Source organism: Tyto alba, unplaced genomic scaffold (assembly GCF_018691265.1).
Source record: "Tyto alba isolate M040663 unplaced genomic scaffold, T.alba_DEE_v4.0 Super-Scaffold_28, whole genome shotgun sequence".
NCBI lineage: Eukaryota > Metazoa > Chordata > Aves > Strigiformes > Tytonidae > Tyto > Tyto alba.
Window position 1 is genome coordinate 19,244,752 of NW_024881302.1, and position 20,598 is coordinate 19,265,349.

The 20,598-nt window shown below is 39.3% G+C and overlaps 2 protein-coding genes across 5 annotated transcripts in view; one reads left to right on the forward strand and one right to left on the reverse strand.

Annotated features, from left to right (window-relative positions):
* IFT140 (intraflagellar transport 140) overlaps nt 1–20,598 on the reverse strand; it is a 100,366-nt gene that overhangs the window by 29,610 nt on the left and 50,158 nt on the right. The window lies entirely within an intron of this gene.
* TMEM204 (transmembrane protein 204) overlaps nt 1–20,598 on the forward strand; it is a 30,354-nt gene that overhangs the window by 4,355 nt on the left and 5,401 nt on the right. Inside the window, exon 2 of the mRNA XM_032985922.1 lies at nt 11,618–11,773. Coding sequence (XP_032841813.1) covers nt 11,618–11,773 — 156 coding nt within the window. The remainder of the gene's footprint in view (nt 1–11,617; nt 11,774–20,598) is intronic.

A 20,598-nucleotide genomic window follows, 5' to 3' on the forward strand; every position in this document is an offset into this window, starting at 1 on the left:
TTCAACAAGGCACAGCACAAGAAGTGTGAATGACTTTGGTCCTAGGGGAAAGCACCTCAACTCTGTTCTTCAAGCTCAAGCCTCACTGCTGCTGGCAGGGGGAGATCTCAGGCCTTTCCATTTGCCTTTATCCACTTCTTTCTCTCCTTCTCGCTGCACAGGCCTGCACCCTTCTTTCAACCATCCATGATGCTAAAAAGCTTCTGTGGGATAGTTCAAATGACTAACAGCAAGAAAATGCCCAGGTTTAGAGTGGAAGGTTGCAGTGGGGGATGGGGGTTTTGCACAGTTATTTTTTTGTTGGATTAAACGGTGCTATCGGGAGTCCAACAAATACTACTTCTAGCACAAGCTAAGTGATGCAGGTGTGATGATGGGTGAGACAGCTCACTTTTAGTGACAACAATCAGATCTGGAATCTGTGCTTATGCTGAGAATCAGAGCCTAGTTTTGAGGACACCAATTAAAGCTTTTCTAATGTGGATAAACCACTTGACAATACAAATTTAAAGGCTTCACTGAGAACTCAGACGGTACATCCACCCTTCAAAACACTTCCAGGAAACCTAGCCAGGTAGCCTAACTCTCCTGTCACAAAGAAATTTGCCAAAGGTTATAGAGATGCAGCTTCAGAGCTGTTCCAAAATTTCAGATTATGCTTGTCTGCATCTCTTAACCCTTCAAAAAAAGGCCACATGTAGAGGCATACACTCAGTAAGATCTTGGCTAAGGCAGCATGTCTTGAGTACCCAATACTCAGCTTTGTGCCCACTTAATGCATGAGCAGACACAGCGTACCGAACGATGCCGCATCACACAGGGACACACAAGCTACCTCGAGTAGTGAGAACACGTAGCTGCACCACCAGTGATGTAGCAAACCAGAGCAAACTCAGAGCAAACCAAACCTACTCAAAGCCACCATTACCTACGTCCTGGCCCAGCACCAGGCCAGTTGTACTGTGTGAACACACCAGATTAGTTGGAATCGGCTCAGATATTTTTAACCATGCTGCGTGGTACAAATATGCCCTTAAGCCCTACCGTGCTACAAGGCTATCTCTGGGTGGACACATGGAGCTGATTTATTCATTAGCCAAGGTCACAATCCGTCCCTTTTTGTCTAAAGAACATTACGAACAATGTGGAGATGCAGGAATAGGGAGGGGTTGAAAAAGATATAAAAACGTTGCTCAGTTCTTCAGGACTCCACAGGACATAATGAAAATCTCAACAGTGGGAAGCGTGTGTCAACTACAGATGCCCAGAGCAAAACAGCTCTCATTAATTGTAGTTCTTACAAGGAAGTAAAACCAGTGCCAGGGAGAGGCACAGTATCATGAGTGACTGTGTGACTGCCATAGGGACCAAATATAAACACCTGTCCAGCCTAAATGTATGATTTATGCAAACACATATACACTATGAGATACAGTGGCTGAGGCAGGATGCTGCTCAGTGTGGGAATAAGGAGCTGATGTTTGCTTGTAGAGGCAACAGTTCACCTGAGTGCCAGTGTCCATCGTATTTCCACAAATTTCCAGTGTCCACAAATTTCTCAGAAATTCGGCTGGATGGAAGCCAGGCTGAGTCAGGAAGCTGAGCATGTTGTAGACACATTACTTTTTCAAAATATACAGATAAGAAAGGAGGCCCACTGCATTTGGAGAAGACAGATTTTAAAAAGCCCAAAACATTATACATGTGGTTGTCTGGTAAACTGCTCAAGCTGTTAACGCAGAGATGGAGGCAGTGCAGACAGCCAGCAGCTCGGGGCTTGTGATTTCCCCTCCTAACATCTGCAATATGATCAATATTTAAATAAGTGAAATTACTAATTTCAGGGTAGAGGTCAATGGAGGTGAATTGTAAGAGGTCTGGCTCTTCAAATTAGAATAAATGCTCATTTTAATGTGGATTTTACTATAAAGTGTATTTATATCAGAGAAGTTCAAAAATTTTTGATATTCAGGATAGAAAAATGAACCAAACATGTTTCGATACAGTACCTTCACATAAATTGCACAGAAATATTATCAGAGAAATCAATGTTTGATTACTCTCACTATCAAGACTTTGAATTCAATTAAAGCGTTAAGAGTGAAAATGGCTGTGGAGCTTTTGAAAATTTTGCATGAAAAAGTCATTCAAACAACATCCTCATGCAGAAAGGGTACAAACTGATGAAGAGAAAACTAGATTCAAATCTGTTTCAGTGTTAAGAAATTAGTGTATATTCAGCCCATCAAAATATATCTGTATCAAAGAGGCAGTGCTTTAATTACATCTTCCCACAGTCCCAGTTACATCGTCATGCAAAGGTGCACTTAGATACTGTCAGCATTTCGTTTAGTTTGTTTCACAAATACCTTTAAAGTGTCTCAAGATATTTCCTAATGCATACTCCAAAAAATAGCTTAAGAGATTAACAACATAAATATCACAAATTTTAATCAACAAAAGAATGGAAATGTCCAAAGACTTCATAAATAGAGCACAAGTCTGGGAGGCCTAGCATGATGCTGTCAATAAATAATTACAGTGATTTTATTTATTGTCCTTATTAATTCTTAACTATTTTAACAGTAAGCGCCGAATCTCCTATGTCTATGTTGTAAAATGAAGCACAGTTGTACTTTGCATTTTCATAGTGCTCTTGATATTCAAGGCACAGCTCCAGCTGATTTCCATATCAGCTGCAGAGACTGTTTCTGCACAGCTGATCTTTGCTGACAATGCTGACATTTGAAACAAGAGGAACACACAATTAGTTGCCAGAAGTTTAGCTAAAGTAGATGTTTGTAGAATTACAAAAAAGGGTTTATTCTAAAATTATTTATTAATACAGAATTCAGTTCTCCAGGTTGGAACTCAACTGCATTAACAGCAAAACCATAAGTAAGAGTTAGGAAAACAGAAGTCAAATAGAAAGCTGGTCTAAAGAGCACCACCTCAGCTTTTTTGCAAAGCACTGTTTCATGTGTTGAAAGAATCAGAGCTCCCATGAAAAAATGGTATAAGCCTATTTAGGTAAAAGTGTATTATTCTGGCTTTTTCCAGTCTTTGGATGCTTGACTTTGCATTTCTGAAGTCCCTATAATGTGTTTTTCAAAAATGACTCCAAAAGACTGAAAAAGTAGAACTCTGCTATACAAAACCATGCACTGAGCCCGTCCTAAATCATGGAGAGGCTTCAAACCTTTACGTTAAGGCACAGGCATAACTGTTACTTATTTTCCAAATGGCTTAGTAACTGGGGCAGGAATGAGAAGTGAGTTCAGCAGAGCCACGCAGCAAGGGCTCAGGGCTTGGACAGAACAAACTCTTCACTCTCTGCTCTTGAGTGCCTGGTACGGCAGTGGCTGGATGAACATATGCGAGAACTGTAACCAGTATTATGGCATATCCACTGCTCTGTGACAACAAAACCGTGAGGTGATGGACATGCCTAGCACTGCTGGGCTTTCAGAGGATTTAGTTGCCAGCTGTGGTTCTGTTAATGCACTTTATACTAAGGCTTACCAGACTACTTACTGGAGTGAATATTAATAGAACAGCAGGAGATGCATCCCTTGTCTCAGGATAACACCTCAGCAAAATGTCAAGTTCCAGAGAAAAAACATACTCAGTTACAATCTCTTGATAGAAAATCTAATTACTGACCTAGTTAGATTAAATTTTAACAGCAGAATATGATCTCAGCCTGCAGGCACACAGCCCAAGAAGATGAAGTCTAGCAAAGTTATAAATAACTGAAAATGGATTCTTACAAAAATAAGTGAAGCAACTTAAGCATAAGAAGCATTACCAGTTCTATCCATAATTATTTAGAAACCTCTATTTCAGAAACGCAACCATTTATCCTCCTTTCCAGAATAAAGTCACATATGAACATTAAGCATTTATGAAGGCAGTCAGGTACATCTCAGAATGTATACTCAATAATTCACTGAATAAGTAATCAATAAATAAGCCCTGGAATCGTAAAAAGGAAGGAGCACTGATAGAATACTTTTTTTTTTTAAATTCCTTTCATCACGAACACAGCAACCATTAAATTCCTTCTATAAAGTCTGCCTTTTTATATTGACAGTGAAAAAAGGTTAACAACTGAGTAATGTTTAAAAAGCAAGTCAATGATGAAGAGGTATTACATTCAGAACTCTAGTTGGTTGGAATAATTTTTAAAATTTTTACCTAAAAGGGTAGCTTTTGGTTAAAAAACCCCTGAAGTTAAGCACAACTAAAGTAGTTAACGCCAAAACAATCAATAGAAACAAGGAAGCAAAATCCCTCTGGAGATCTGAGGTATAGATAAACTGATAGATGTAATCAATTTAGAGCAGCTTAAGGCGGTACTATGCTTCAGCTAAGCACAGCAAATCCCTGCCCATCTAATTGCAAAGTTTCAATAGCATTTTTTAGATGCAACCCTGCAGGGACACAGTAACAGCATGCTCACAGTCCACTTCAGGCAACGAGCGGGAAATGGTGAAGCCGCGGTTAGGTGTTCAGAGTCAGTCCTGTTCCTATACGGAGAGTAAATGCGCAGCCACTAGTCTTCCCAGTGCTGGTAACTTAATAAGTTACAAAAGCTGGACTTCAGTTTCCACTATAATTTTTGTGCAGAAAAAGTGGTATTTATCAGGGGAAGTTTTAGACAAATATGAAGATTATCTTGGGCCATTTAGTTTCCTTCATACACACTCTCTGCTTTAATCAGTAAAAAGCTTAAATTCCCCCATACGATTATTTTTTTCCCTACATGCAGACAGAAGAGGGGAAGAAAACCTCACAAGCCATGAGAAATTAGCATAATTGATTTCTCAGTGAGGTCATCCTTCCTCATTATCCCAAAACACTGCAAATTACTCTCCAATATGACTAAACTACTTCTGCACAGCACAAATAGTCCCGGGGCTATCATGGAACATAACAAAACAAAATTGCTACTTGCAAATCATCATTTCTAGTCCAGGTGGATACATCTGGTCTAGGAAGTAAGCAAAACAACGAGAAGTTTGAATTGGTCTCATCCCTGGAGTTTGAGTTTTGACCCTTGACTGATCACTGTGTTTTAAATAAAGCAGAATTCATTAGCCGGTACCCCCAGCTGTACAAGAGACCCAGCTGGATACCCTGTCCATGAATTAACTACTTCTCGGAGTAAACTGGGATCAAGATGGGTTTCCAGAAGGAAGAAGTCAGAGACTAGCATTTTATATTCATGAACAACAACTGCTTAGAGCAGAGTTTTGGAGCCATTCAGTGTCTACCCCTTTCCAGTTCTCAACAGCCAAGTTGCATCTTAAGGGAGAGTCAGGAAAGGTACGTATAAAGCAGAGATGTACTCTGGATTGCCCTCCCTTCTTCACCTATGTCAGACCTTCTGTATAAACACCTTCTGCAGCGTCCAGTTCTGTTCTGGTGGAAACATCCACCTCTAGCTATAGGAAACCCCTTTCACAGTTACACTTTAAGAGACGGGTGACATTAACAATAATGAGTTCAAGCCAAAAAAGGTAGGACATCCAAAATACAAAATACCTATGTCATGACAGTATTAGACAATAGATTCTAAAAGCTAATGGTTAACACAAATGCCACCAGTAATTGTGCAGACACTGTAATCATTACAAACCTCTTGTTTTACAAATTGTGGCTAACATACATCATTCCACAGAAGCTAATGAGGCTTGTAATGGCCACAGAAAGTTACAGTGGGATCATGGCTACTGTAAATGAAGCAGAAATGTTTGAAATGGTTTAACAGGCCATCATAAATTCATACTAATTATAAAGTCTATAGAAAACACAACAGGATGGACTAAAGCTGGCTATGGAGGAATTTCTGGTTTACATGTAATTTAAAATAGTAACAGGCAGCGTAAAAGAGCGCAAAGGTAAATACTAAATTTCACAGCTTTTACAAGAACTATATTGCAGCCAATTTTACAAGAGATGAGAAATATTTATTCCTGGATTAAGCAGTCATTCAAGCAGGAAAAGAGTTTTGTGGGCAGGCCTTCCTCAATATGATTTACATCTTCAACATCTTTAGGTACAGGCTCTGAAGAAATGCTTTGAAATTGAACACTCAATTCCCTTTCTTGATCAGTGTGGTCCATTGGTTGGACAGTTATTGGTCTCAATAAAAGGAAGCCAGAGCTGCTTTCCACAACTGCCACCTTCTGGGGTGGTAGGTTTCACGTTGCAGAATCTCAGCTTAGGGTTATGTACGTACAGAACAGAATTACATTGTGCTGAGCTGACAACATGCAAAGTTACAATGGCTGTAAGTAAGAAAGCATAGTCATCTGCGTAGTGGCACTTTCAGGCTGAATACAATTAACAGGTTCCACTGCAAGAAGAATGGAGTTTGTAAAGAGTTATATGTTATTAAAAGTTTTTTTCCCCTCTGAGGAAGAGGAATCATTACAATTCTAGAACAAAACCAAAAGATGACAGATCATATATTAAACCTGTTTGAATAAAACAACAGCATCCTAATATGAGATATGGAAGGGTACTCAATTCTTGTAATACCTTATTACATAAAAATAATTGTCTTCACATTTAATGAAATCATATCAGCTGCTTCCTCCTTATTCTACCTATCATCATCCTGTTGCAATTCTAACTTGGACAATTTGTGACCTTCTTTTTCATTAGAAGCAGCAACTATGCAAAGTATGAGTTGTGTTTCTACACCTCTCTGAACAGTGTAGCATATTGGGCAAATAAACATCCCTAAGTTTGCATTTCTTATAAACAACAGTACAGATCATCAGTGCTACACATCTAATGCTACTGCACTCTCCAACTGCAAGAGAGGACAGCAATCATAGAACCATTATTCAAAGACTAAATTACTACAAATTCTGTTGCAATTCAGCTGATTCACAGTCATAAGCTTACTATTTGTAGTATGCTAAACATAATATCATTTATGGCAAAGCCAAAAGAATTTATAATACAGTTAAGTGCTAAAAAGAAGTCATGAATAACAGTGAAGGCAAAAATTTGGTGTTTGTTTCTAAGTCAAGGTTTAGTATGTATTTCTGGGATAAGCTTCAGACACTTATAGAGAATATAATAACAGAGGCTTTTTTTTTTTTTTTTGCACACTATATACAGACAAGGCAACAGAATTCATTATGGCTGTAAAACAACTATTTTTTAAATTTGACAGTACAGATAGCTCTGTTGACAAGTTAATTTAAAAATAATGGCTGCAAGCCTGCTCTTAGTACATTTCTCCTTTGAAAGTCATTACTATTTCTTCATCAAGCATTGATCCTCCAAGTACTATAGAAGTCCACTTAAGTGGAAAAACAAAATTCTCAAAGTTTTACTGATATTTACAAAGCTCAGATGTCTGAATGTGATTTTGTTATCAGCCAACATGCTTCATGACATGTAAGCATTCAACATGGCAAGAGATCTAGATGTTCCCAATACTAGAAAGGACAACTCTGAAAGTTAAACACAAAATCTTTCAGCAAACTATTTTTTTGAGTGAAATAATTTTTCTGACTGGTCAGAGATGAACTCACTAGGAAAAAACAAAAATACTTAGTATGTTATCATCTTAACTTCTTACTCAGTGTGAAGAAATATAATGGACTATGGTTCTTAACTATTTCACATACAATACCATATTTTATTACATTTTAATTAAATCAGGAATTGTTATTACTTAGAGCACCAGAAACTAAAGATGACCTATGAGGGGAAAATAAAGGGTAAACTCATTTTTATGACTCACAAAAGTAGACCAGACTCTGTGATCACCATGATGCAACTTCACTCTTTCTTGTTTATATCCATTTTGTTTTCTGCACTTCCTAGCATTCTCCTTGGAAAATCCAGAACTAAGTACTGGTAGTCAGTGCACCCTCTAAACTTAAAACCATTTAAATCACTTTTGAAAACCTGGTGAATATTCACGTCCAGTGTCTTTCTTTTTCTATTATATGCTAGCTTAAACACTGAGCTGCTTCTACTTCAGAATACCAATGACATATTAGCAAGAGATGTTGGACTGGCACAATGATATTTACAAATCCCACCTTTTGCTAGAGAGGAAGGAAAAGGATGAAAACAGGACATCCATCAGGTTAACAGGAAAAGTAGGAAAAAAGCCTGACTAAAAGTACCAACTTTGCAATGAATATATTCTATTCAGTTGCCAGCTGGGAGACACATTTTAATCAGGTTTCTAACCAAGATTCTAGATATCTATGTCTCTAATAATTTCTGCATTTGTTCTTTATATTTAATAAAGAATCATAGAATATCTTGAGTTGGAAGAGACCTATAAGGATCATCAAGTCCAATGCCCTGCTCCTCACAGGACTACCTAAAAACAAACCATATGACTAAAAGCGTCCTTCAGACACTCCTTCAACTCTCACAGGTTTGGTGCTGTGACCACTTCCCTGGGGAGCCTGTCCCAGTGACCAACCACCTTCTCCAAGTGAAGGACCTGTTCCTAATGTCCAGCCTGCACTGCCCCTGATGCAGCTTCATTTAATTTCCTTGTGTCCCATCGCTGATCACCAGAGAGATGAGCACCTCCCCCTCCACTGCCCCCCTTGAGGATGTTGTAGACTGTGATGAGGTCACGCCTCAGTGATGAGGTCAACCCTCAGCCTTCTCCCAGCTGAACAAGCCAGATGACTTCAGCTGCTCCTCCTAAATCTTGCCCCTGAGACCCTTCACCATCTTGGTCACCCTCCTCTTGGCACACTCTCATAGTTTGATGTCCTTGTCCTGAGGTGCCCCAAACTGTACTCAGTACTTGAGGCGGGGCCACCCCAGTGCAGTGCAGAATGGGACAATCACCTCCTTCAACCAGCTAGTGATGTTGTCTTTGGTGCACCCCAGGACACCCCAGGTTGGCCCGTTTGGCTGCCAGCGCACACTGTTGACTCATATTCAACTTGCCATCAACCCAGACCCCCAGATCTCTTTCCATGGGGCTGCTCTCCAGCCTTTCGTCCCCCATTTTGTACGTATAACCAGGATTACCCCATCCCAGGTGGAGAATCTGGCACTTGTTTTTGTTGAATTCCATACACTTGGTAATTGCCCAGCTCTCTAGCCTATCCAGATCTCTCTGCAAGGCCTCTCTACCCTCAAGGGAGTCCACAGTTCCTCCTAGTTTAGTATTGTTGGCAAACTTACTTAATGTACATTTGATTCCTGCATCCAGATCATTTAGAGAAACATTAAAGAGCACTGGCCCTAAAACTGAGCCCTGGGGAACCCCACTGGTGACTGACTGCTAGCCAGGTGTAACCTCATTTACTCTAATTCTTTCAGCCCAACTCACCAGCCAATTGCCCACTCAATGTATTGTGGACTTGTCTAGCTGTGCGCTGGACAGTTTAACCAGAAGGATACTGTGAGAGACAGTATCAAAAGCATTGCTAAAATCCAAACCTGCCACATCTACTGGCTTCCTTTGGTCAACTAGATGGCTGACCTTGTCATAAATTGAAATTAAGCTGGTTACACAGGACTTTTACCTTGTGAACCCATACTGGCTATGACCAATGACTGCATTGTCTCTCAAATGTTTTTCAGTAACTCCCAGAATAACCTTCTCCATAATTTTACCAAACACTGAAGTGAGATTGACAGGCCTGTAGCTACCAGGGTCTTCCTTCTTACCCTTCTTGCAAACTGGGACATTTGCCAGCTGCCAGTCAACTGGGACCTCTCCAGACTCCAAAGACCATTGAAAACTAATGGAGAGAGAGGTCCCACGATGATATCAGCCAGCTCTTTCAGTACCTTGGGATGAATTCTGTCGGGCCTCACAGATCTATGAACATCCAGCTGGAGCAGTGAGTCTCGAACAAGTTCAGGGTTGGCTGGGAGGTGATCACACCCCCCAGTCATGGTCTTCCAACACAGGGCTCCGGGGGTTCCAGAGCCCATCATCAATGTTAAAGACAGAGGCAAAAGAGACATTAAATGTCTTCACTTTGTCTGTATCTCTACTTGTGAGGTGAATGACCTCATCAGTGTTATCTCTGGTCCTTCTTTTGCTGTTAACATATTTTCAAATGCCCTTTTGTGGTCCTTCACAGTGTTGGCTGGCTTGAACTCTAATTGAGCTTTGGTTGCATGAATTTTCTCCCTACAGTGGCAAACAGTACCCCTGTAGTCCTCCCGTGTCACCTGTCCTTACTTCCTATGTCCATACGCTTTCCTTTTCTGCCTAAGTGCTAGAAGATCCCTGCTTAGCCAAGCTGGCCTTCTGCCCCACTAGCATGACTTCCAACACTTGGGAATTACCTGCCTCTGTGCTCTTAAGAGATGGATTTTAAAAAGTGACCAGCATTCACGGACCCCAGTATCTTCAAAAGCAGATTCCCAGGGGACCTTACTGACTAGATCCTTCAGCAGCCCCAAGTCTCCTCTCCCCATATCCAGGGTCAAACTTTTACTGACAGTTTTTTTCCTGTCACCAATGATTTGAAACTCAACTACTTCATGGTCACTGTGACCAAGACAACCACTAGTCATCACTTTGCTCACAAGTCCCTCTCTGTTTACAAACTACACATCTAGGAGAGCAGCTTTCCTAGTTGGCTCCCTCAGTACCTGAACCAAGAAGTTATCTTCAACATCCTTCAGAAATTTCCTGGACTTGTTTGTGTCTGCTGTATGATATTCCCAGTTGATGTCTGGGAAGTTAAAATCACCCATAAGGACAAAGGCAGCTGATCTAGAGATACCCCTTAACAACTTGTAGACTAATTCACTGGTGTCAGTGACCTGGCTGGGTGGTCAATAGTAGACTCGCACAACAACATCCACTAATACATATATGAACTAATATATATGTAAAAAAAAGTAACTTTTTATTTGTACATGTAAATTATGCCATAACACCTCATTCAGAGCTGCCAAGCATTGACATCCTCATTGTAACCATTTCCCTTGTTACACAGATAGAAATATGAGGGTCTTTCCAGTGCATCTAAAAAAATAATAAATTTTAAATGAAGGAAAAGGTAAGAATCTTCTATACAACGCTCCCTTAAACCAATAAGATGTTAGCATTAACATCCACAGGATGTTTCCTAGGACAGTACAGATGGACTAGGTGAAAAAGAAATTCAGGGTGTTACAGATTTGTCTTTGGGATGTTTATTATTTTAGGGCCTTGAAAACCTATTTATGAACTAAGGTTCCATTTCAGTCGGTGCCACACAAATGCAAAACAAATACCATTCCTGCCTCAAACAATTCTGGCTACTGATTATAGGTAGAATCTTCTTAGGGCAAAAGTCAAGCACCTCCAGTGGGCCATCTTTGGAAATCAGCTGCTTGTTTCATACAACATTGTTTTGCACTGAAGCAATACTTATGGGATGCTGTGTAACTAAAGGAAAGATTCAATATACATCCTAAAGAAAATCTTTTGTTAATCAAACCACGGGTAATGCAGTTAGAGCAAGGGACTGCTGGAAGTAGGAATAGTGTTTGAGAATCATTTTCTATGGACTGACAATTTTTACATATCTGCTCAGCCAGGATTCGCTTTTTCCCAATTTTTTATATAATTTTAACTTTATGCTTACTTCTTATGTTTCCCTAGTGCAGTTTGACATGATGCGTGCTTGTAACCTCATTGCTACTGTTGCTCTGACTGCTGGCCAGCTCATCTTCGTCCTGGGCCTGATGGAGCTACCCATCATTTCTCAGGATACCCAGTGGTGGGAGGAGGCCATAGCTGCCGTGTTCCAACTTGCGAGTAAGTCTTTTTACTGATGGAAAAATACTTAGTCTCTATTAAATCCAGGTAGAAAATTTTCATACTTTACAAATCTTTCAAGTGACAAAGAATAGCAAAGGCTTAAATCTAAAAGTAAGCTCATTGTCTCTTAAAAGTGCTCCCCATGAGATTCTGCAGTACATGAATAGAACCTTTTATCTTGGATATATCAGAATGAGTCTTCTGCCAACTAAGAAAAACAAGCCTTTATTATTTCCTATGAAACCAGGAAGGCAAACATGAAAGAAATTAACTGGATGCAATGAAATCCCACAATTTAGCAGGACAAAATATACTAAAGGAACTGTTTGAAAGCAGAGCAGAACAGCTGAGCAAATTTTTGAAGTCTTGCTAAAATATGATTATTTGTTTTTAGCTAACTGAACTTTACTCAGTGACCATCAGCTGGACTTTGATAGACAGATATGTCTGCAATCTAGCAAAGAAAGCTGAAGTCAATTCATAACATTGACTTCTATAAATAAAATTCCCACAGTAATTCTCATGGATGCAGACTGTATACAGAAATGACTAAGGAAAGAAGGAAATGGTTGCATCACAATTCCATATTGACAGCAGTGGCAACAAACTGTAAACATTTTGCAATAATACCTTTCTTTACTACCTAAGTCACTCAGTATTCATTACACCAAGAGTTCAATCCTATAAAATATCCATGCATGAAACTGTCATTAAAGGAGTATAACATTCAACCTGCTTACATGATTGGATTAAAAATATATCACTATTATTAATGTAAACAACAGGCTATAATAAAGTAACACCATTTTATTTTAAATTTTAATTTCAACTTTAAAAACTCAGAATAATTAGAATGTTATAAACATACTGAGACCTCAGGTTTACAGTGCTGCAAAATCAGAATCTAGCCTAGGTCATTTAAATACAGTCCTCACAGCAATAAACACCCATTAAGGACGATGAACCTAAAATCCAAACAAGAGGAGGAAACTGCAGAGGTTCTGTAACTCTCAAAGCACCTGATCCAGCTTCCCGGTGCAGCAAGACCCTCAAGCATCAGTCAGTGCTACCAAGAGACAGATACATAGCCTTGCCATAACAAGACCCCCCTACAGCCTCTTCATGTACACCATGGTCTTTGTAACTCTGGATACCTTCGGGATAGTTCTCTCTGATTGTCGGTGTGATGCCTGCTTTACTCTCACTCCCTCCCATCCTCCCCAAAACTTGACATGTCTGTTTTTCGCAGAGAGGAAATGCATTCTGGCCCTGTTTAGATGTGTTGTTTCATTGACAAACAGCACAGTGGACAGCCGTGTGCCTTTCTTCTATCAAGGCTGCTAATTTTAGACTAGGTGCTTTTTTTCCCCTTTTTTTTTTTTTTTTTTTTTTTTTCCTGTGCTGGAGTCTGTTTTAAACACAGTCAGAGAGAGACTGAAGGGCGCCAGGATATCCCGACACAGGAGAAGGAAATGCCTGCTATTACCTGTTATGCAAGCTGAACCTTGAAATCCCCAGTGCTGGGAGGGGATAGAAGAGGAAAGCCATAGTCAGAATGATTAACAAAACACTAATGAGAATGGCTGAAGAAGCTGTTGAATCAAAGAGTTCATTTGCCTGTCTGTGTTCAAAAGGTGTGAAGAGATGGATCTGGCAGCTCATGACAGTTACAAAGACAGACATTGCACTTTATGAATCAAAGGCTTCCTATCTGCAGAAATAATGCAATGACTTTGGTTGCTATTCCTGCCCCCCCTTCCCCATCCTCCTTTGCAGTTATGTCATACTCTCCTTCACCATCATCAGATGGTTTTCTGCCTTGCAGTCAGTAACATGATATTCATTTTGCATCTCATTATCTTAATGGAAATTTTTTGTTTAAACAAATTTCTTCCTGATATCCAGAACAACAAGCTGAAGTCTTCTGGAACGTACACTTTTGAAAAAAGAGGGAAGGAGTCATCATATCTGCCATTATCCCAATATAAAACAGACTTCTTGGAGACCTCCCTAGTTTTCCAGGAGAGTGGTACATCAACTTCTGGCTACCTGGGTAATCAAGGTTCTGCACTCGCAGGACAGGTGGTTCAGAATACAGCTTGCACTGACAAAAGAGGCTGTTTCCTCTTTCACACAACCCAGTATATGGTCTGTAATGTTGAACCACTCAAACTGACCACAAAAATCAGCACCATCCACCAAATTCCCTGGATTGGGCCTTGGTGACAGCATTTTATACATTAGTGCCAAAATGGCTTTGGTAGTAAACAAAACATGTGCAGACTGCGAGCAAGTCCAGCCTTTCTGTTGCTCTGATGAAGGACTGCTGCTACATCTGGAGACCAAGATTTCTTTATTGAAGGGGAAGAAAGTGGCCACCCCTTATCCTATAAGCTACAACTAATACCCAGCCTCTGAGCCTCCACTCCAAGATGGCAACTTCTCATCTATTTGCAAAGTAAAGTAGCAATATTAGGCAAAAACATCAGAACAGTGGATACAAAGCTTGTGTTTCAAAGTACTTTGTCCACACAAAGCAGCCCAAGAGAAATCACTGTGAAGCCCTCCCATACTCCATTTATGGGTTAAAGCCAATGTACTTTAGTCCAGACAGATCATTTGCATGAGAAGAGCAAACAATATTTAAGAATGTACATACTTAGATTGTATTGAATATTTCTTGAGTGCTGGCTGGGTAATTCCTGTTTATTACACTTTCAAATATGTTACCAAAAACACAAGCACCCACCTCCTGTTTTTTCCTTTTCAAAACCCAAATTATCTGGACAATTGTTCTGCAATACCTCATCCTGTCAGTAATTTCAGAAAGAATTACCTTGAAACATTCCCTCTAATTCCAACTGCTGTTTGATCTCTAACTTTCATCCTGGAATATGCCAACAAGTGCTGAAGAGAACCCAAATGGTCACCAGTAGAATGAAATCTAGTTTCATGGAGGAAGGCTTGAGTATATGGCTCAAAATCACAAATTCAACTTAAAATGTTGTTATTTTTAGTCAGAATTTACCCACTGAAACATTATGTGTGGGTTTCATTATAGTTTCCTGAGGTCTGAACAGAAGTTCTTTTTGTTTCAGAAAACTAAGTGTACTAAGTATTATCTTCCAAACCCTATCACAAGTTCAGATCAACCATCTCTGATCACACTAGAGCTTGCGATGACTCCAGGCTCCACTGCTTTTTCACTTCTGCCACCTGCACAAGCATTTGATAGTCATTCAAAAAGGATGGACCTCCAACAGAAAATAAAGCCCCAGGAAGCAGAGGAAGGAAAGAAGAGAGGAAACAGCATTGCTCCTGGGACAGCAACGGGATTCACACAGCTCCAAAGCTCCACAACCTCACACCTCCCAGTTAACAGGAAAGCGAGCTGTTTGCTTTGGAAAAAGCATGTGGTGAAAATGGAACCAGCGTTGTATGTGGAATTTTGTGTCAACACTTAGAAATTTCCCTCTAGAGGATTTTGGGGTTTCTGTTTTTTTCCAAGGAACTGTTACAAACTCCACGTGCTGAATATAGGATGAATAACAGAGCTGACAGAAGAGCAGTTGGAAAGGGAAATCCATACTAACAGGATAGGGAATAAAGAGCACATCAGAGAATATTAAACTACTATAAGCAGTAACCTGCCAGACTGGATCAGACCTTAAGGGACTCTATCCAAGTCTCTGTTCTTGTACAATGGTGATTATCACAGATTTTAGAGTGAAATGTTAGAAGCATAATGGGAGAAACCAGGGATAAAGCATGCCTTACATGAGATCTCATCCTAGTTCCTGAAAAGTCCGAGATTGGAATAAACCTGAATCATAATGATTAATATTCTTGCCAGTCTGTTTTCAGCATTAAATTACTTTAATACATAATACCCTGAAGATTAAAAAGTCTTGTGTTCCTACTGAGCTTGTCATTTACAGCCAAATAAATGACAATCTCACCTTTCTCTTGAATTTCAAGCATTGCACTCCAGCTTTTCCTACTGTGTTTTTCTGCTGACAGTGTATTTCACTCCAGACCCCTAACTCATCACAGGAAATCTGAGTTCATGCATACTCTCATTTCTGTGCTATTAAACCTAAATCAAACAATTGTTAGACCATTTACCTTCTCTCTTCTTTCTGGGTATTACAACTTTAGATTGCTAGATATCCAGAAAATCTTAGTGCAGAACAGACCAGAAAAGCAGCCATTGGAGAATATAGCTGAAGATATTCACGATAGCAATGTGATCCCAATTTCTGTATTACTTCCTTCCACCTTCTTCCTTCATGGCACCCTCAAGCCAGATCTGTTCTAAGATGAAATCTATGGAGCTATAAACCTAATACTTCCTGAAAAGGAAGCAAATAAATGAGACACTGTAAATAACCTAAAAATCATAACAAAAAGAGAACTTGACTGCTTGATTTGTGCTAAATGTTTTAATTATTTCTCAGTTTTATTTCACTTCAGTGCCAAACTTGATTGTTCTTTATCTGGACTGCAAATCTTACAATAAAGTGATCTTGTTTTCACACATTTGCAAAATGAACCGCATTTTCAAAGATCTTAAAATATGAAAGCCTATCCCACTGTATAACTGCAGCAGGGAGAAGATCTGCATATATTCTTCAAGTCTAAATACTAAAATGAGTAGCAGATAATTTGTTGTAGCATCTCAATGTCAAGGGCACATATTCTGATTAGAAATATGGTAAAAAATATATTGCCAGATAAACATCATTGGGATATAAGGAACATGTTTTATGACAGACACAGTGTTAGAAATAATGCAGTAATACAGAAGAAAGTGTGTGAAAAGTTCTTAAATTCAAATATTCACTTTATTGCTTATGAATATGCATATTATATACACATGGAGATGTCTCCTAGGAAAGTTTCAGAGTTGCCTAGCTAGATCCACAGTTTTGCAACTCCTACCCTTTGATGCATCAGGAGATGGACAGAGCACCTGAAAAATGGAAGCACTGAAACTTCCGGGAGGATTGCTTGTCAATGACTGCTTCCCTCTGCACAAGTTGTTTTTGCTCAGGCTGACAAGAGCTCTTACCATGTCTGATACGAAGTTTACTGCGATCAAAACCAGTTTTCACTGACTCCAGCTGCTTCTGAATCCAAGGTGCCAAACAACGTTTGCAGCTGACTTTCAGTGTGAAAGTCTGCATATTTATCCTTATTTAAACAGCTGCCCAACAGGAATTATGTCTAATTCATAGGGAATGCTTTTCAACCTTCAGTTCAAGGACTCACGTAATTTCTAAGGAAACCTCCAAAACGTAAGCAAGAAAAGCAAGTTCACTGTCAGTAGACCTAAACTTGTTAAAACCGTGCTCTGCATCTCCCTTTGAAGATTTCCAACCAACATAAAGTAGAATTCATTGTCTTACACTGACTAAATCTCCCAACCTTATCAGGTTGAAGACAAAGAGGGACTGACAAACTCAAAAGAACAGCACAGGTGGAAAGCCACTGTAATTCAGTGGTGAAGAGTGAAGGACAAGAGGGTCTTATTGCTCCTGGGCAGCTTTGCTACTCATAACTTTTTTAATTCTAAGAGATGTTACATTCTACCAAAATCTTGGAAGGAAATTTTTATTGTACTCAGCAATATACAACTGAAAACTCAAAGGCCACTAAAGTCTTTGTGGTGTTATTAACCAAAGCAAGCATACTTCTACAGATTTCAGCCTGGTACTAAAACGAAGAGCACACAACTATTACAGAAGCTCCACATTTGCCTTGTACTGTAACACTTCTCTTTTGTGCCAAGCTGACACAGGAGAAGGTGTGAATTGATTAATAATTTACATAAATCCTATAGCAATCACACTTTGGGAATCTGTCTTGCTCTGATAAACACAGTTGAGCTACAAGCAGCTTATTCATGCTTGTGACTCATTGTAACTAAATCATTCCCTGTAAATGTTTATGAGGTGCATAGAGAAAGGGGGTGAAAATTTTCCCTTCCCTGTTTGAAGTTCTGCTGCAAAAGCGTGGGTTGTGAATTCTCAACAACAGTCTGGCTGCTCTATTTTCCTTCTCCCTTCTCCTGGCAGCAAAAGTCATCCCATAGGGCAGGCTGTAAAGAGGAGGAGTATAACTCCCAATATAGGCTTTCCACCAACCCATAAAAAACATGATGTAAATTTCTTCAACTGCATTATCAATGTACCAATAAAAATAAGGAATGCAAATTAAGGGGTGTCTGGAAAAAAAAAAAAAACAACCTATCACAGAAGTAAAAAAGTGACAATGAGAGTTCTTTTAAAATGCTAAAAATCTGTAGTTGGCTTGCAGCCAGCTATGGTCAAACAGGAAATTCAGTATACAGATCTGAAATGGAAGTTCAAAAAGTAACATTCTCCCAACCCACCCCCACTCACACAGTCAATACTGTCCCAACCAAAAGTCTTCCTAGTGAATTCGTTATCTGTTTCCTTCCCCAGCGGAAAAGCCGCCCCCAATCCAGGCTTGTTTTGTTACGGATGGGAAACAACTAGAGATAAACAGCAGCTCTATGGGAAAATAAAGTACTTTAAGTAATCTCATCAGGATTTTTAGTAAAGATGTGGCCTCTGTGCAGACTTTAGACAATACACAATGAAATAATCTGAAATTGATTGACATACGTAATTAAATTAATTCAGGGAAACTCAGCCATGCATCTGAAAGTCTTGTCATTTCTACAAAACAGAAATGAAACTAAACCAGATGAAAATGTTTAGTGTTTTGGTAACTAAATTTAAAGAAATATTTCCCACTTGCAGCCCTCCTCAAACTGTAAATTCAGATATCAAGAAGACTGATGGCAAATAGAGCAATTTTCTGATTATTTTTAGCAGTTACCTATGGGAAATAGACTGGGAAGCCAACTGTCTCCCTCCAGGTATTTTATTGGAATACTGAAACTAAATTCAGACATTGGTACTCAATGTTACATTGTTAAATATCTATCTAAACATTGAAAAGTCACACTAGTCAGTTTTAGTCATGAAAACATAAGCTATTCTTAATACATGGTTAATTTTTGTAGGTGTACTTCTGGCTGTTCTGAATAAAGAGCCAAATTCTGCACTGGTATATTTACATTAATATCTGAGTTATACCCATATTACACAACCATCAGTAGGAGCAGAATTCCAGTGCCATTTGTCCTAGACTAAATTCTCACCAAGTGATACACTAATTGAATATTTGCCAGTATTTACCAATATTCAAAGGCAACAAATTAAAGTGTTGTCAGAGATTTCCTAATGCTCGTAACACTCACAGTGAAGGCAGTAAGCAAAAGAGGAGATACCAATATCATGAAAATACTCTGCTTTAGCTATCTTAGTAAAAATAAAACATTAGTCAAACTTCACTTCTATTCTCTTTCCTTACAGAAACCGAGTATTATTGCATCAGTACACTAGGGTTTGCAAGCAAAAGGTACACACATAATTACTCGCAAGTTTTCATCCAAACTAGGAAGAAAGTACTCCTCAGATACCTATAACAAAGGAATTAAAAAATAAAAAATAAAAAAAAATCTACTTTCCCTGAGAAAGAGGAATCACTGAAGGAGATGGGCCAGGCTGGCATAAATGAGTGAATTGAATGTGTCTGCCCAGTCATTTAGCTGCTGCTAAATTTTCCATCTCAGTTCTTGGCTGGTGTACAAGACCACTCTCTCAAGGGCAAGGAAAACAAGTAGCACATAGGAACACTTTGCTTCAAGAAGTCAAATTTTGATTAAGTTACTACAGGCAAAAATCTCTGCAAGTGAACTTTGGGGGTTTTCACATGACATCTTTACAAAAGCAGCATTCATCAAAATTTAAATACCGTCTTACGCAAACTCAGTCTTTTTGGATCGGTATGATTTCTTCACGCTTTGCTCTTGAGTTCCGACATTTATAAATCCAATGTCAGGTCATGCTAATATGAAATAAGAATGCAGGAAAATAATAATTCTGAAGCTCACTTACACTGGCATAACTGTAAAACTAATTATGGAAACTCTACAGTAACATACTTCCAACTCTCCCACCTCTGTCATATTTTTCTCTTTTTAAATGTCAGTTCCTGTCTAGCCTGCAGCAAAGTATTCTAAACAGATCCTACCTTTTTCACTGAACAGCTCCTGTGTCACACTGCTGCTACCTGCCAAGTCAGGTAGCTCTCAAACCCATTATCTCCCAGTGTCCTTCTGCTCAGACACTGGCACAGAATTGCAAAAGGAGAGAAAGCCTCTTGCATGACTGCCTGCTCATCTGATCAGGGTTCAGGCAAAGGGCTTGTGAAGGGAAATAGGCTTGCTAGCATAAATAGTCTTATTTTGGGACCCGTAAGGAAGCCTTAGTGCTTTTTCCTGGTGGATAATTGCTCCATCAGATGGAAGGAGGCTCATGAAGGTGGCTGGTCTAGCATGGAGATGTGTAGCCATTTAGGACAGTAATTGGCCATAAGGGATACATAAGCAAGAAAGAAAAAGCTAAGCAATTTAATTAAAAGCTGGATATTTGGAAAAAAAAAGTTTAAATATTGAAAATATTCCTACAGTGTTTATTTCCAGTGTGCCATAAAGGAATGTGTGTAGACCACTGCTGCTTGTCTTGGCTAAATGAGAAAAGAATGGGGCAAAACTCATGCCCAAGGGAGTACAGCTCTCACATGCACCAGGAACCCTAAAGGTTTTTCCCAGCAGATTTACACACGCAGACCTGACTTTCAGTAAGGAAACTCAAAGTGCTAATCATCCATTACTTCTCTAAGCTAGAGATAATGGTAGAGTAAGTACCTGTAAATTTGCAGTGGGA